Source organism: Perissodus microlepis, chromosome 5 (assembly GCF_051167445.1).
Source record: "Perissodus microlepis isolate ML-2025 ecotype Zambia chromosome 5, ASM5116744v1, whole genome shotgun sequence".
Classification (NCBI taxonomy): Eukaryota; Metazoa; Chordata; class Actinopteri; order Cichliformes; family Cichlidae; genus Perissodus; species Perissodus microlepis.
The window spans coordinates 22,777,592-22,794,888 of NC_140465.1; the positions used below are offsets into that span (position 1 = coordinate 22,777,592).

The window sequence follows — 17,297 nt, forward strand, 5'->3', positions numbered from 1 at the left end:
TTGCTGATGTAATATTGTTTTGGTACACTTGGAAAAGTGCATAGTTTGTAGCACAGATGTGTGTCTCTAAAAAAAAGTTTTGCCATAGAACTGTATGTAAAGCTAGTCTTAATTAGCAACAGACTTTGAAGTTCCCCACTGCTGGCTGCACAGACCTTAAAGTAGCCAAATTAATAGTGAGAATTAGCGCAGAGAGTCAAGAAAAAGTTTATGTGTATTCACACATGTAACAGCACAGCAAGGTTAGTTATCTGGAGAGAAATAAAATATGCCAACTTTTAAATGATATCTATTGTGTATGTGTATAGTGGAGGGGGGAGGGGGGTGCTTTATCCAATGACAAACCAACTGTGCATCCAACCTCTTGAGTTTGTGAAGTGCTGTGGCACTCAACTGGAGTGTGATTCAGTTTTAATGAGATGGAGGTGAACAAGGAGCTGGCCAGCCTTCATAGAGTGGTTAAAAAACAAAAACAAAAAAATAAAACAACGTCGATGCTCATTTTCCTTTTAAAAAAATCTTGCTAAATTTAGCAGAAGAGATCCGGTTTATATAATCTATGCAATCGCCTTTTTTTCTTCTTTTCGGTTTATCATTAAAATGACATTGACACTATACAAGCTCAGCGCCACATGAATAAGTCACTTGACCTGTTTGAGAAGTTGATGCACCTTTTTATGCTTTAGTCCTGCAGAAAGAACAGTGGAAATTATTATCGTTATACATTTATTTATTTATTTATTTTTTTACAAATAGGAGCGACTCAAAATAATGACACCTCTTTCGCTGCTGTGGCTCCCTTCACTGTCTTGCAAACAAACGCTGTATGAAGCATCGTCAGGTTTCTGAGACGAGCACGGTGTCGACTCTCGCACTCATTATCTCTGTGGAAGAGCTGAGAGTGGCTGTGCGTCTCTGAGCCGATGGGCTACGGCAGGATTTTCTCAGCGCCGCTTGTTTTGAAGTTAATTTGACGAACTTTCCGAAGAGAAGCGACGTTCAATATGAAATGTAACGTTAAAAAAATGCGCGGTTATGATTTAATTTAGACTCACTTGCCTCTTAGTCCTGCTCGCTGTGAGAGACAAAGAGAAGCCCTCGGTCCTTCTGCTGCGCTTGTGGATGGATATATGAGCACTTGGGCGATAGTCTACGGGCTCGTAGTCACTGTGGCTAGCAGGCACAAGTTGGGGGGCACCGAAAGGAGTTTGTAAGACTTACCAATGTGAAGAACACTTCAGAACCAAGGACAGATCCAAACCGGTGCCTGGCAAAGATGCCCAAAGTGAACAACATCTGGAATCTGCTCGTCACATGAAGCTCTTCACGTTTCTAACATACTGAAGCTCGGCTTGCGCAAAGAAACCCTTCAAATCCATTCGGGAAGAAACACCTAGTGCTACTAACAGGTAAGAAATGGTCCCTTCATAATTTTGATATTATACTGACGGTGGGTTTAACACAGAAAGTACTTTGTGTCTTTCCTATCTGACGTGATTTTGCATTTTTATTTTTTTTGTTACAAAGTCGTCGCCCCCCCAGCCCCCCGCATGTATCCCACAGCCACAACATTACTCCCAACAGGTCCGTTATTATAATACCTTATCAGCAGTTCATGATTTTCCCCAGCATTTATCCCCATTCCCCCTCTCACAAGGCACATCTGATGCACCAAAGTCTATTTGTCAACACAAACCAAAAATAGCAGGAGGAGACTTTCTTTCACTTTATTATCAGCCATCCCAATACCTGCGTGTTACTGTGGAGGTGCTAGCATTTCCCTGTATGAATATGTGAAGTTGTAATCCTGCTTGACCCGAGTGTATTCACTGTCTCAAATAAAAATTACATAATTGAGTGAGGCAGAGATTCCTCTCAAACCAATCAGGGCTTTTGTTTTTGGACAGCGCCATAAACAATGTGATGGACCCTAATGTGGAAAGTAATTCAGCTGGTAAATGTATCGAGTCATTGCAAAAAATGAAGAAAGTGTTTTTGCTTTGGAATCATCCACGTATCTCACGCATCACATTGTTATGACAGGAGTCAGACAGGAGTGATGCGGTAGGATTTACCTCAAAGGTAAGTTATTTATTATGGGAGACACCACCACAGTGTCTTGATGGATGTTATGTATTTTATCATCAGATGGTGTCAGCATGCTCACCAACATGCTCACCAAGAGGAAACAAAGAAAATCTGCTCTAGCACGTGTAATTCTTACATCTGTCCTTTGTCTCCCAGTCTAAGTGTGACCTATGAATAAACATACTGACAGGGCATTATTTTATTATTTTATTTTATTTTATAAAAATTAAACAACTGCACTATTTTTTTTCTGAAAAATATGCATTTATTTCACATTCAAACACAATCAGCTGGCTGCTGGCCACCACAGAGGGATCCTAATTCCTTCAGCTGACAAGTCCAGGTGGAGGGATAAACTGGGTCCCCAGTGGAGATTATATAATGATGGGAATCATAAGATGAGCTATTGAGGTTGCAGTTTTCTCTTCTTTTTGTAGTTCATTTTCATACGTAGAGATCTGATGCTTTGAAGTGGATGATTTGTGTATTGTCTTCTGACTGAAACCTTCAGTTTTTGACAGTTTATTATCTGATGTTATATAACACTGTAACCTCTAAACTTTAAACCTAAATCTAGTTTTTAATCAGATAAGCACAGAAAAGTAGTGTTTTAAATGTCATAGGACAAGTACGCTGTTTAGGCTGTCATACTCACCCGGCTTAATGATTCATGTGCAGTGGATCGGGCTCTAAATTAAATGTCAGGTCGAGTACTTTTCAATAAAACTGCATGCAGACTGTGTCTACTCTTCAGATTTTGAGTTGTGTCACCATTTTAAACAATTAAAAAAATAAATTATTGTTTTATAACAATTATTTTTCAGTCTGTACCTGATGATAACAAAAAAGGAGGTGCATTCATTTCTTCAGCTCATTCGCCAGACATAAATAACACTGTACTTCTGCGTAGATAATATGATTATACCTGCCAATCACCATCACTGCTGAAAGGAACTGGGTGGTGAGTCATTTTTTACACATTAGTTATACCGGGATAAGGAGTAAGGACAATAAGGAATAGTGTTCTCAAAGCCTCTTTATGCTAATGTTGGAGAAATCCTCTGTGCTGGGCAGGAGCAGTAATGCATTAGCTGATGGTTCAAAGCTGAGTAAAGCACGCCGTCTTTTCTTTTTGAACTTGCCTTTCAGAGGGAATATTGTGCGCAGACAGCTGGGGAGCGTGTGACTCTCTTGGCTGCTCAGTGTGAGTGTGACAGCCGTTTCAAGATAGTTTTAATGATGTGATCGAGGCCTGATAAAAGCTACTTTAGCAGATGTTGATGTTTTAATTCTCATGTAAGCTGATAATACTGCTCCCATTTAAAGAATGGATGCAAATAACTGGAAAAAATTTGATTTTAATAGCTGTCCACTTCAGCCACGCCAGCATTTCTTTGCAGTTCTTAGAGGTTTTAGAAGAGCTTCTGCATCTCTAACCTCACTTTAGCTTAGTTTGTACTGACCAGCCTAATTGGCTGTTCCTTGTTGCACCATTAATTCATACTGTGACCTAGTCTCTGCAACCAGAAAGCCCCCATCTGCTCAACAGACAGCACTGAAGACCAATTAGACTCTTAAAGTTGAGCTCTCCAAGTTGATTTCTCACCTTGCTTCTAATAATAGGGCAAATGTGTTGCAGCAGTCCCATACACCTGCACGTAGACACACACAGCAGACATGAGACAGAAGCTGTAACTTTGTATATTACCACATGTAATTTAGTTTGATGGGTACAGATTCATCAATGCATAAGATTTCCCCACCCATAATCTGATGTAATATTTATCTGGTAAGAAATTTGGCATTCATTACACTTTTTGCTCCTCATTTTCACTCAAGAGATGCTTGTGCTGTCACAGGATATTCCTCACAATATCCTGTGTGATTCACAGTATCCTGTGTATCCTGAAGTGCTCAAAAGCATGCACGCACGCATGAACTTATGCTTGTGTCGCTGGTGTTTTTGTAACCAGTCCCTGTGAACCCCACTGTGATGGTTTTCTGCCTCTGTGAGCACAGGAAACAGGACACACTCAGACTCAATGAAATGACTGTTGATAGAACTGCCAATAAAAGAAGTGTCAATGCACGAGCATCTTTTTTTATACAGTATTATAATGTAAGTAACAACACTGTGTGACAGAAGGGGAAAAGTCAGTAATACGCTTCCCACTGTGTCTTAAAGGAGAACGTAGCGGCAGCACATCGCCTAGTCCAAACTGCTGCCAAGCTCTGTGGGTTTACCAGCGTGACTCCTCTGATAGCTCAACTTCTATTTAAAAAAGGAAAAACATACCCACAGACAATTTTTGTTGATATTATGTGCCATTGTTACATCCCTCAGAGCTTTATGTGAGTAATACTGCTGAAATATAAGCTCCGATAAGAAATTCTGATAATATTTGCAGAAAAAGAAAAGTAAACCACAAGTCTTTAAAAATACATTCCACAGTATGAATCTACTTTAATCTGTGTTTGTTCTGAACTATGCGTTTGATAAATGTGATTAATAATTGTGTTTGGAATAAATACGATTGGCTCTCTAAGAGCGCTGTGATTGAACCTGCCCACCTAATCAGACAACCCCCGGTGAGATCCAAACCTCTTACTTCAACATGATAGGAATTTATATTAGCATACATGTCTCTCTGCCCACTCCCCTGCAGTCCAACCCTTATTTTTTACCCACCATGTTTCCATGGCAACCACATCCATTGAAGAGAATCACCGTGTATGTGATATCTCCGTTGCCTGGAAAATATGCTTCAGTCAAGAGGTGCCTTAAATATCAATAAATGTTTGATGTGGTCACTTGAAGGTGGTAACACTGAGTCAGTCTTTCAGATAAAATTTAATTTATTTCACACTGGAATTGCTGAGACTCTGACTAAAATATTAAGGTCTTCTGTTTCACTTCAGAAAGTAAATTCTAAGATTAATGACTGTGTTTCAGCCTTCAGATAGAATTCTTAAGTTTAGAGTCTCCAATAAAACCATTTCTCTGTAGTAATTCTATAGACTCTAAGTCAAGAAAGTCAAGAAAAAGCCTTGTAGTTCAGGTAAGAATCAGTTAAAAAGATAAGAGAGAAAAAGCATGACTGTTCATATATTTGAGTAAACCTGTGAGCAAAAAAGTGACCAATAGGCCTCTGACCCATATTTAGTTCAAGAATTTCATTGACACTGGGCAAGGACGTTACATTTTACTCCACAGGAATAGGATACAAATGTAATAGATAGATAGATAGATAGATAGATAGATAGATAGATAGATAGATAGATAGATAGATAGATAGATAGATAGATAGATAGATAGATAGATAGCATATATTAATTTTCCCTCCCTTTTTTTAAGGAAATATTAAAGATGCTGCACTCACTGACAGAGGACTTGAAAGACATCTGCCTCCAAATTGTGTGAACCTCTTCTGCTCTCCACTTCAACCTGCTAAATCAAGCTACCTGGTCCTGCCATGCTGAGTGCAGTGCTCTGCCCCAAGTCGCAGGCCAATTCTGCACATTACTGGCCTCTCCATGTGTTCCTTCTCGAGCTGCTGATACCAGGAGTCCTGCCTAGTATTTCCAGACTGCCCCCTTCAGCCAAACGTGAGATCATCGTCGATGGGGACTTGGTGATTGGAGGCCTGTTCCCGGTGCACGAAAAAGGCGATGGAATGGAAGACTGTGGTAAGATCAACGAGGGGAGAGGGATCCAGAGACTGGAAGCCATGCTGCTGGCACTTGATGAGATTAACTCCAGCGATCGCATCCTTCCTGGTCTCCAGCTGGGGGCTCACATCCTGGACACCTGCTCGAAAGACACTTATGCTCTGGAGCAGTCGCTAGATTTTGTAAGAGCATCCCTCACTAAGGTGCACGACCCAGGTTTCATCTGCCCAGACGGCTCGAGACCAATTCAAAATGAGGTTCCACTGGCCATCTCAGGGGTTATCGGAGGATCTTACAGTGATGTTTCAATTCAGGTGAGTGTGCAAATGTATATTAACCTTTGTTTAGTGCATCAGTTGCACTTGCATGCCTTTACTGAAAACTGTGACACATGCAAAATTGCCATGCCACTATACTAAGATAAATAGTATACCATATGGTATAGCTATGGTACATCATGTGGGTTTTCTACGTCTTGTACTGACCTCATCTGGGGTGAGGGGTTGAGGTGCTAAGTTATCAGCCTATGCTAGCAAGCATGGTTAGCAAGGTGCATCCATAAACTGCATGGGTCCATTGCAGAAACAGAAATACTTGCTTATTGGTTCCCATCTAACGCATACAATTATATTTTTAGAATTACAGTTAGCAAAATTGGACCACAGACTTCCTGGATGATCTGTCAAAATTAGCTACAGAGCAAGGCATTGTATGTGTCAGTTAACAGCATGAATCCAAAAGGCACTAACACCCCAAACACAATAAGTGATCTATTTCAGCAATGAGCGGAAGTTTTGCCTCTGGTAATTATCTTCTTTGTATATGGGGGTCTCACCAAAACAAAGTCCTAATGTTTCTTTAAGTGTGTAAGTGTTTATGTAGTCTTTTCAGTTGATTGCGTTTTGTCTGCGTCTGTAATCAAGTAATTTGTTATTGCAAGAGCAAATATTTTGCAACTTAACACTTGTACACCTTTAAAAAAACTTGTTAATTCACAATATTATTCCAATTATTTATTTTGTGAGCATGCATTGTGTTACATGGGGGTGGATGCTCATTCACATGTTGAAGTTGCTAAAAGAATCCTTGCATCTCCACTTTTCACAAGCTGTAGAATTGAGCCTTCAGTAGAAGAGGCTGGAGTAAGAATTTACTGAGATTATTTTGTCTGAAGCATCAACATTCACAGACACATCAATCACTTTGTCAGCAACTTCATTTCTGCCTTGCAAGGAAAACTGACCTTTCACACATGTATGAAAGGTTGCTAGAGGCAGTGCATCTGACCATAATTAATTAACTCTGATTGCCCTTACATGACATAATTACTGAAGCACTCAGTGTTAGCAAGACAAAGTGCACAGGAATAATTTGGTTATACACACACACGCACAATATGTAGCGAAGCCTTAGGTAAACTATACACAAGTAAAGATCATCTCTATTAGCCTTAGGGGTGCGGCAACATGATCACATTTGAGTTCAGATAATAACTGAACCAATGTTTTCCAGTTTTTCGCTTGTTACATGATAAGCATCATTAATCCAGCTAATAGTCATTTATTATACACCGATATTTAATTAATACTGACTGAAATGATAAAATAACTCAAGTTCTGCATTTTGATTTTGGGGTTTGTCCTGTTTTGTGCCCCCTAAGACTTTGTGTCATGCGGTCTGTTAAGTACAACAGTGGAATCTTTGCCACAGGAACCTTTTCAGTGTGTCACAAAGTATTTGTAGTACATGTCCACCTCTAATGAAAATGCTATTGTGGTTTTCCAGAAATATCACTGCTCTGCCCTCTAACTTGTTTTCAGCAGTTGAAACACTACACTGTGGGGCACTTCAGATTTGTTTGTTCAAACAGTACAGTTCCATCACATTTAATTAAAAGTTGGTGACACAGTGAAGATCACCAGTTTTAACAGCAACTTTCTACAGGCAATGTCTATCCACTTTTTTCCTCAGTCAAAGGACCTCAAAGCATAGCATCCTGGCTGCCGGGATTATCCTGGATATTTGTCTCAGAGAAACCCAGCAATAATAAAATACAATGAAAACAGAAACAAACAGAGGCACAGGCTTTTGCCACAACACAAAACCTCTTAGGCATTAGGAGACTCATTGTACAGGAGTAACAATATCCTTGTCATGATAAAACTGCAATAATCATTTTATGCTTTATAACAAATTGTTTCATTGTCTGCTAAATCTTTTAGGTTTCTCACTACTTATAGCTACCTTACATTGCAGGAACTTGGTGAAGGTGAAAGTTAACTTACTTGAACAGACTCCTTTCCTCCATTCTTCCTACATTCCTGTCCAAATTCAGCCAGTAAGCAATGAGTCCATGCTCAGCAGTTTTTTGTGGCTGATGAGAAGAACTTACTGTGGAATAGGTACTTTTTCTCCGCTGCAAGGTACTGCAGAGGCAGTTTGACTAGGCACAAAAGGTTATGGTGGCCTAAAAAGCCTGTTAGTTCCTGTGGTGGAAACCAACATTATGTTTCACTGGTTCATGGGTTTATGTATGTGACTAATAAAACAGTTTTGTTTCATTCAGTAACATCTCTGTTCAGTTATATTGCTGATTCATGTTTTTTGTGTCTAATTTGACCACTGGATGCTGTGGCTTTGCTTTTCAAACAAAAAAACCTTCTTTCAGCTTTTCTAAAGCTAATAAAAACCCTTTCTTGTAACGTGTTTAAGTAGTCTTCAGGAATAGTTCTTCAGGTTTCTTGAAGGACAGAGCTTTTCATTGGATATTAGTCACAACCTTGATCCCAAACTGCTTCGGTAATGTTGATATCCAGGCTCTGGGGAGGCCAGTCCATGACTGGTAGTTTTCTGTTGTTTATTTTTCTATCCTGGTATGTTTCTACTCTGTTGGCAGTGTGTTTTGGATCACTGCCATGGTAAAAAAAGGAAGAAATGTCAATTAGATGCTTTCCAGATGGTATTGTATGGTGGATCAAAATCTGGCAGGACTTTTATGTGTTCATAATTACATCAATTTTGACAAGATCCCCAACACCACTGGCTGAAATGCAGCCCCAAACCACGACAGAGCCTCTGTTGGGTTTTTCAAAAGGTTATAGACACTCATTTTTTTACCTTTCTCCTGACCTCTTCCACACATACTGATGATAACACTGATGATTAGGGTGACTGATGATTAGTATAACTCCATAAGTGTTAACTGTTGATTTTCAGTCCAATTTGACAAACCCAGCTTTGCCTTCTAAACTGACTCGTTACTGTGCTAAATTCAATAATTGCATTACAGTTCATGTTGTTACTTGCACTACAAAGTCTCTTCAGTCATCGACACACTGCAAATAGAAAGAAAAAAAATCAAGCACATTTTTCATCCTGTGGGTTTGCTACAATCAGCTTATTTCAGTTTGTGTGCTGGGTGGAGGAAAGTGGTGGAGTGATCTACAGTTTTTAAGAAGTGGAAATATGGACAGTACTTTTATTTTGATTGCATGAAAGGTCAAGAGTTTGATGGTGAAATTCCGACTGCATCCAGGACAGAAACAATTGCACTGTTCTGCTAACAAAACATCCCTCTTGGCAAGCAAAGACAGCGTGCCAAAACAAAGTCAGCCAAGAACCCAGAATTACGTTAAACTTGAGTGATGCCTATCCCAGTGCAGCAGCCAGAACCTGAACCACAACAGATAACAAAGACCGTGATGAGTGATCACCTGTAGCTGCAGGTTTATAGTGTTAACTGGTTATGATATAATCTGTCAAGTCAATTTCTGCAGTAACGTATAACAAATATAGCAAGTAGTGTAAAAGATTACTTTCCCCGGTGTGTTATGAGTTAATGTACTGTTTTACATTAATGAAAAGCAACAGCAGCTTTTGCTCCCTGTTTCCCTTCCTTAAGAATGGCTTCTTGAAAGCCATGCTTCAACTGAGACCATTTCTGATGAGGCTTCAGTGAACAGTACATGCTGGATTTTTTCCCCCTATTATACATGACTTTCAGACACTGTTTATTGGCTGTGGATAGTTTTTTGACCTGACAATTCTTCCTTTGTCAGTTCAAGTAAATTCAATTCAATTTTTTTTATATAGTGCCAAATCACAACAATAGTCACCCCAGGGTGCTTAATGTTGCAAGATAAAGATCCTACAATAATAGAGAGAAACCCCAACAATCAGACAGCCGCCTATAAGCAAGCAATTTGATGACAGTGGGAAGGAAAAACTCCCTTTTAATACAAAGAAATCTCCAGCAGAACCAGGCTCAAGGAGGGGCAGTTATCTGCTGTGACTGTTCGAGGGTGATGGGAATGAGATAAGATAAAAGACATGCTCTACTTGTCCTCTACTTGTCAACTTTCCTCAAATTTATTAATGACAAACTGCACACCATGCTGAGATATGCCCAGTTTTTGACTAATAGCTCTTTGGGAATCACTTTGTTGAAGCAGAAGTACAGTTTTATGCCTGTCAAACTGTGGTGTCCTTGGTATTTTTATTTATTTATTTTTTTTTGTAGATTAAACTAACAAAATGGGAACAAATAATGTGTTTGCGAAAGGCTGCTAGCGTCAAAGTGACTAATGATACAATTTAAAATTGGTTCTTTGCCAAGTTGCTTATTATCTGTTGATACAACACTGGTCCATCCCTTGAGTTAGGTGCCTTTTATATGTTTGAATGATTCATAGGTCTGTACTAAGTAACAGACAAAGAAAAACATTAGTCTGAACGTGAGTCAGCTATAAGAAAATGAAAATGAGTGAAAAAGCAACCAATGTCCAAAGTAAAACAAAGATCAAGACTTTTGTGTAGTACTCTAGGTCACTTACAAAGCTTCGTATGTTAACTTATAAATATCATGTGTCAACACTTCAATAGAAAAAGTCATCAGTAATGTTTGCCATAGTGTCAAGCCAATGTTATAAATAACTGAATCCTTTATCCTTTATAACTGCAGGCTGTATGGTTTTCACTTTGAAATCTAGTATTTCTTTAAATATAAAGTATGACAGCTGAACTGTCTCATTTTGCATATCACCATGCATTGAGGAGTATAGATAACACTGAGTTGTGCTACAGCCAGAATATGATCCAACCTTAGCTAAGTTCTTGCAGAGATGAATGCTTCGTCAGAGTGTGTTAAAGCTGAATGGAGAGTTCGACAGAAAGGGACTGAGGATATCCAGCACCATGTTATAATCTTCTAAAGCCTTCATTACACTCAGGGCTTCCTTTCATAGCGAGAAATGTTGATGATGCCTTGACAAAAGAACAGCTTGTTTTTTGTCTATTTCCTTGTGAATGAATCTTCAGCAGCCACACAGTCACAAAGGCTAAAAAAGAAACTCTCTGCTTTTTTGTTTTTGTATAAATTTGAATACATACCTCTACTGTCACGATGCTCAACAGTCTCTTTGTGAGTGCCTTCACTTCCTGGACACTTTAATGAATCGAGCCGTGAGAGTGGCTTGAAGCCCATGGTGGGATTTTTTTGAGAGGTCACTGTCTTCACAGTCCCCATTTATCCCAGAGAAGCACTTTGTGGAGATGAAGGGCATTATAAAACAGAGAAGGATGAGTGCCAGAGACCATCCTGGGGAACTTTGAGAGAAGCTGCTTTTCCCATCTGCGGGATATGTCTCCATTGGCTGGCAGGGATGTGCCCACCTGCGTGTGGAAAAGGCTGATGCTGCCTGTGATAGGGCCAAGGACAAGAGGTGGTAACGATGGTGGGAGATGAGCCAGTTTCTGTTTAGTCTCAAAGGATTTGTTCATAATTAGCCCAGCAACATTTAGAAGGCTTGCATCGCTGCCTTGCTCATCCCAGTGTATTTTGTTGTCTTTGTTATGTCTTCTCACAGTTGAGGTTTTTGAAAATAGTTTGCCGTGCCAAACAGGATGTTAGCCATATAGAAGCATCTATGATTCATAACCAACAGCCCACACATTTTACACCTATGGATTTAGCTTAGCATCACAGAGAAATCATTTAAGAAAGACAATTAAATAATTTTAATGTGTTCCCACAATGTCTTATGCTTGGGTAGCTGAACAATTTAAAAAATGACATTTTCTTAGAGGCATAGCCACAAGTTTATCTTCAACATTAACTTTATGTTGAAGATAAAAAATGCAACACGCAGAGCTCTGAAGCAGATTAATCCACTGCACAGACTATATGCACAGCCCAGCTGCTTGTGTCTAATCTGTACCTACATTAACTCATCTATGGATTGGGAAAAAAGTGTTGTAAATCTTGGGTTACTTTTTTGACATTAAAAATTTTTTTTAATCAGAATTTATGGACAAGATGAACCATCCCTGGCATGTAATATGACAATATCAACTTATCTCCCTTCAGTCTCCAGACATCAAGACTGCAGACATCTAAAGGTGTAATATTTTGAAATTATACTCAAAAAACACCAACTAAATCCTTCAAGACCGGTAGATAAACTCTATTTTATCATTGCTGAAGCATCTGGGAAGGTCCTCAATAATTTCAGGTTATAACATCTGTCCCGCCACATATCGATGTTTAATACGTTTGTTGTGCAGTGTTTTATTAACTCTGTCTTTATTGTTTTTCCCCCGCTCACAGAGCAAGTCGGGTAAAACAAAAAACTAAAACCAACCTTGCTTTGGTGTTAACTTCAAAAGACTTTTGTTTATCATGTGATATTATAGCTGAATATAATATCCGTTATTTTAGAAGTGAAAATTTTAGCACATTCAGAGAACACATTGCAGCTCTCTAATTAGCACATCAGTATGTCATTCAAAGTGAAGGAAAACATTGTAATGACTGGAAAGCTGGTTCGAGTCAAGACCCACACAGTCAATAATAGTACTAGCCTATTTGTGCCTTGATGCACTTCCCTTCATCTCGCCCGTCTTAGAGCTGTTGTTTTTTTTCCTACGTAGTATCACATAAATAAAAAATGAGTGTTTACGCAGAACCCGTGGCTGTTATTTAAAATTTAGCGCTGAAGATTGTGTGACAGGAGCACTGCACTTCAGTCTTAATAACAGTAAAAATTGACAAACCTATCAAGCTGGTTCAGAAGTGCTAGGAGCTAGAAGTGATATATCAAAGCATTATTTTCTAAGAAGGCGATAAAGAGCAGATGTATTCCTGTTCTCAAGTGTGGCTCAAAAGGTTGCTCGTGTGGTGAGTATTGTTTTGCTGGTGGGAGGAAATAATAGGTGTATGTTTAATATGAAGATTTGCCTGTTCCTGAAATAGCTCATGCAAGCAATTCAACAAACAATCCTTTCTGCCTTTGCATCGCCAGCTATATGAGCTGTGATATCAGATTTTGATTACAGCCAGCTGGGATCCACAGACATAAATGCATGCACGACATGGTCTTATATAAAGTACATGTGAATAGGTCTAGCCCTTTGGTTTTTTTTGGGTTTTTTTTTTTTCTTTTTCTTTTTTTTGTGTGTCCCGTTTGGATCTTTAGCCATCAGAATTGTTGTCTTAAGGCCAAGAAAGATGCCAAGCGGATTTATTTTACCAAGTGGATCATCATGGCCTTGCCATATTGGTCCATTTGATTGACCTTTATTATAATTATGTATTTATTTTATTTTCGGTTGCTACAAACGGGACAGACGTGACTGGGGGATAGGACAGGGAGAAAGAATGAAAGAAAGAGAGGGAGAGAAAGAAAACCAAAGGGGAGAAGAGATGGTGAGAAGGGGGGGAAGAAAGGAAAAAACAAACAAACAAACAAACAAAACGCCTGGATCACCTGTATGGAGAAAAAAAACAGAAGAGAAAGCAAACAACAAAGAGCAACATAATAAAAACAGCACCATCACAATAAACTAGCTAGCAGTAGATAACAGTAGATACTAAATAATAAACGATATTGTGCAGCACGCAAGATAGACAGCGCACAATGTGCTTTGAGGCAGCAGCCAAGAAAGGTGTAGTCCGCGTCTGTGAACACCCGTGTGTACACCTGTGTGCATACCTGTGTGGATCAGCATGCTTGTATTCCAAAGGTTTCTCCATGTAACGATCTGCTAGGGAGTGTGGGGAGCCATAGCCCCGTCCACCAGGGTATGAAGCAGGTATGGAGGAGATCCAGGCCCCAGATATCCAGAGGCCCCAGAGTACAAGGACCCGAGGAGGACCACCAAAGGGGGGGGGAACCGTGCCACCCTCCTGGGAAGAGCTGAGTAGAGCCCCAAACGAGAGGTCACCCTGCAGCTACGGAGCAGAGGCCAGAGGGGGTTGCAGTGGCGTGCCCGCGGGCTCCGCCGGCAGCCAGCTGTGCCAGAGAGGACCGAGCTTCAGGCCCAGAGGCCAGAGGCCTGAGGGCATCCCACCCCCCGGAAGGAGCCCAGCTGGGCCACAGGCGCCCGGCCCCGCCAATCGGCCACCAGGAGTGAGCCGGTACATGCATGAGCGCCCAGCCCCAGATGACAAGGACCACCAACACACCAACGTCTAAGGGCATCAGCCACCGGCAGGGAGTGTGGTGAGGGGAGATAGGCCTCCGTACTTTAGAGGGCCTGAGATGTACCCAGAGAGGTTGAGTCTAAGACCCAACCTGACATATAGACACAGACAAACAGGCACACGCGGACACAGACGTGCATTCCCACCCCCATATGCACAACCAAATACTCGGCACTCACCCAACGTGTAGACAGACACAAATAGACACTGTACAGACAGTGGCACTCCCCAAACATACTCCAGGTCCAGGTACCCCCGCCCCCAGAGGGGCAAGCCGCACCTAGACCCAGGAGATGTAACCCTTCTCTCTGGGGTGGAGGCAAGCGGACCACCTCCTTATCTGCAGTAGCAGGGAGGCCCCGCATCCCAGACCCCAGTCTGACGGCCAGCACCTCCTCCCAGCCCCCCAGCCCTGACGGCTAACAGAACCGGGGTGAGTGAAGACCTCAAACCTCCCTACGCCCGCTCATATGTAATGTTGTTGTGTGCTGTTCTAAAGTGCATTTAAAACTCAGGAGAGCATGGTACTAGCTTCCTCTCAGAGAGCAGCACGGCTCCTCCCGAAAACCCTCAGTGTCTAAATGCATTTAAAATTGAGGGTAGGGCACCAGCGCCAGAGGTGGGTTGGAGTACAACGACCATCCTCTGGATGCTGCAAAACGTGCCCACCCCCAAGGCCCTATATGTATGTGTTATGTGAGAGTGTGAGTAATGTGGATGTCTAGGTTGCAGAATAAAATTGAGGCACAGGCGGCCAGAAGGGGACAGAGGGGGAGTGCCTCCCCTGCACCCTGGTGACATACCTGCACCCCAAGCCCTGCGTGTGTGGGTGGGTGTGGTAGAGCGGGAATAGGGAGGCAGCTGAGGATGGGGAGGGAAGAAAGGGAGGGGCAAGCGGCCCCTCCCTGGGGCCAGCTCCCCCGCTGACCCCAGTAGGCACCCCCACGCTCTGGAACCCACCAGGGCAAGGAGGCCCAGGCCCATCCGGACCGGGGCCCGCAGCAGCAGCACTGCCCAGCCCCACAGAGTCCGGGGCAGCCCACCCGACTCCACCCCAGAGAAAACTGCACCCACCCCATCATCCAATCATCTCCCAAACTACACAAGACAATAGACACCCAGGTTGAGTTCATTCTCCCCCTCTCCTATATCTCTCCCCCCACCTGCAGAGTGAGCTCCTGTAGTGAGGAGACCACCTGCAAAGATGTAACAACCTCCCCACCAGTTAGAGAGCCCCCCAGTTGGGCCGATGCACCAGAGGTCCCCTGCACTGGGGCTGAGCCCCCCTGCACCCACCCGCCCACTGCTCCGGCGACACAACAGCCAGGACCCAAGCCCCCAAGGCCCGGCCAGCACCCCAGACCGGGGGACGGAGCACCCCCAGACCCCCAAGCCTCCACGCCCGTCCCGGACCCTCCCAGGGGCAGCCAGGCTACCAGGCCAGTAACCAACGTCCGCCAGCACAGACCCTCCCCCATCTCCGCTGTACGCAGCCACAAGGAAAACACCATCCAAGAGCCCCAGAGCTTCTAACCAGGTCATGGCCACAGCCTCCAGGTTAGGCCCTCCAGGGAAACGTCCCTAGGGACTCCCCAGACGCCCTAAGGCCGTCCCTACCCCCACATCAACCACAATAGCGAAGGCAGGACCAAACCATGACCCCCCACCCCCACTAGGTGATGAAGCCGATCAAAGGAGCCCAAAGGGATTGATCAAATGTGATGGCAGAGGTTGTATCAAGACTAATGTGATCTATTAGATGGTTTTTATATTGGTTAGAATTAAGATTATTTTTATTTTTCCAGTTAATGAGGACCATTTTCTTGGCAATGCATAGGGCCGTAAAAACAACGTGGGCTGTGTTTATTTCTGCAGTGACCTCATCCAAGTTGCCCAGCAAGCATACTAAAGGGGAGGCTGGAATGTTACATTTCAGACACTTTGATAAGTCTTCACATATCTCACGCCAAAATTTCTGAACTGGTGGACAGAACCAAAGAGCGTGGATGTAATTGTCCGGTGTATTTGCTGTGCAGTGTGAGCAGTTGTTGGAAGGCGTATAGCCCATCTTGAACATTCTATGACCAGTATAGTGCACTCTGTGTAATATTTTGTATTGTATTAATTGCAAACTGGGATTTCTGATCCATTGAAAGGTTTTTAAGCATATCTGAGACCAAAGGTTTGGGTCTAAGTTGATTGATAAATCTGCTTCCCATTTTGCAATAGGAAGGGATATTGATTCATCTATTTTAGAAAGTGTTCTGTATATTTTAGACAATAATCTGGGGGGTTTTAGACTAAGAAATTGTACCACACTTGGTGGTGTTTGTAATTCAGCTTCACTGGGATTAAATTTCTTTTTTACTATGGATTTAATTTGTTGATATTCCAAAAATCGTTTCTTGTTGATCCCATATTGTATAACTAGTCTGTCAAACGAAATAAAGTCTGTTCCTTCCAATATATGTTCCAAGTATTTAATTCCTTTGCAACTCCAATCTGAAAAGTTTATCATATTATTGTTTTGTAATATGTCCGGGTTGTTCCAGATAGGTGTACGTTTGCATGGGATTAATGAAGACTCTGTCATTTTTAGAAACTCCCACCATGCTGTCAGAGAAGAGCTAATATTGATGCTTTTAAAGCATTCATGTCGTTTGATGTTTGAGCTGATAAATGGTAGGTCTGAAATTTCTAGGTTATTACATAGTGCCTGTTCTACATCTATCCAAGGTTCATCTAAGAAGGTGTGTTTAAACCATCTAGAGATGAACTGAAGCCTGATGGCTAAAAAATAGTGATTAAAGTTAGGCAGATCTAATCCTCCTTTATCCTTGGTCCTTTGTAGTGTTTTTAAGCTGATACGTGGGGGTTTATCTTTCCAAAGGAATTTAGAAATGTACGAGTCTAGAGATCTGAACCAATCTTGTGATGGCTTATTTGGGATCATTGAAAATAAATAGTTTATTTTTGGCAAGATCATCATTTTTATAGCGGCGACCCTTCCCATGAGTGATATGGGTAAAGATTTCCATCTAGCCAGGTCGCCTTCTACTGT

The 17,297-nt window shown here is 41.8% G+C and overlaps 1 protein-coding gene across 2 annotated transcripts in view; it reads left to right on the forward strand.

Moving 5' to 3' along the window:
- Positions 1-436: 436 nt before the first annotated feature.
- The window catches only part of grm2b (glutamate receptor, metabotropic 2b), a 34,591-nt gene continuing 17,730 nt past the window's right edge, over positions 437-17,297 (forward strand). The window contains exons 1-3 of one of the 2 annotated variants that reach the window (XM_084928860.1): positions 437-1,409; positions 2,044-2,082; positions 5,444-6,071. In XM_084928860.1, coding sequence (XP_084784986.1) covers positions 5,562-6,071 — 510 coding nt within the window. In that variant the 5' untranslated portion in view covers positions 437-1,409; positions 2,044-2,082; positions 5,444-5,561. The remainder of the gene's footprint in view (positions 1,410-2,043; positions 2,083-5,443; positions 6,072-17,297) is intronic. The other variant, XM_084928858.1, reaches the window with a different exon arrangement.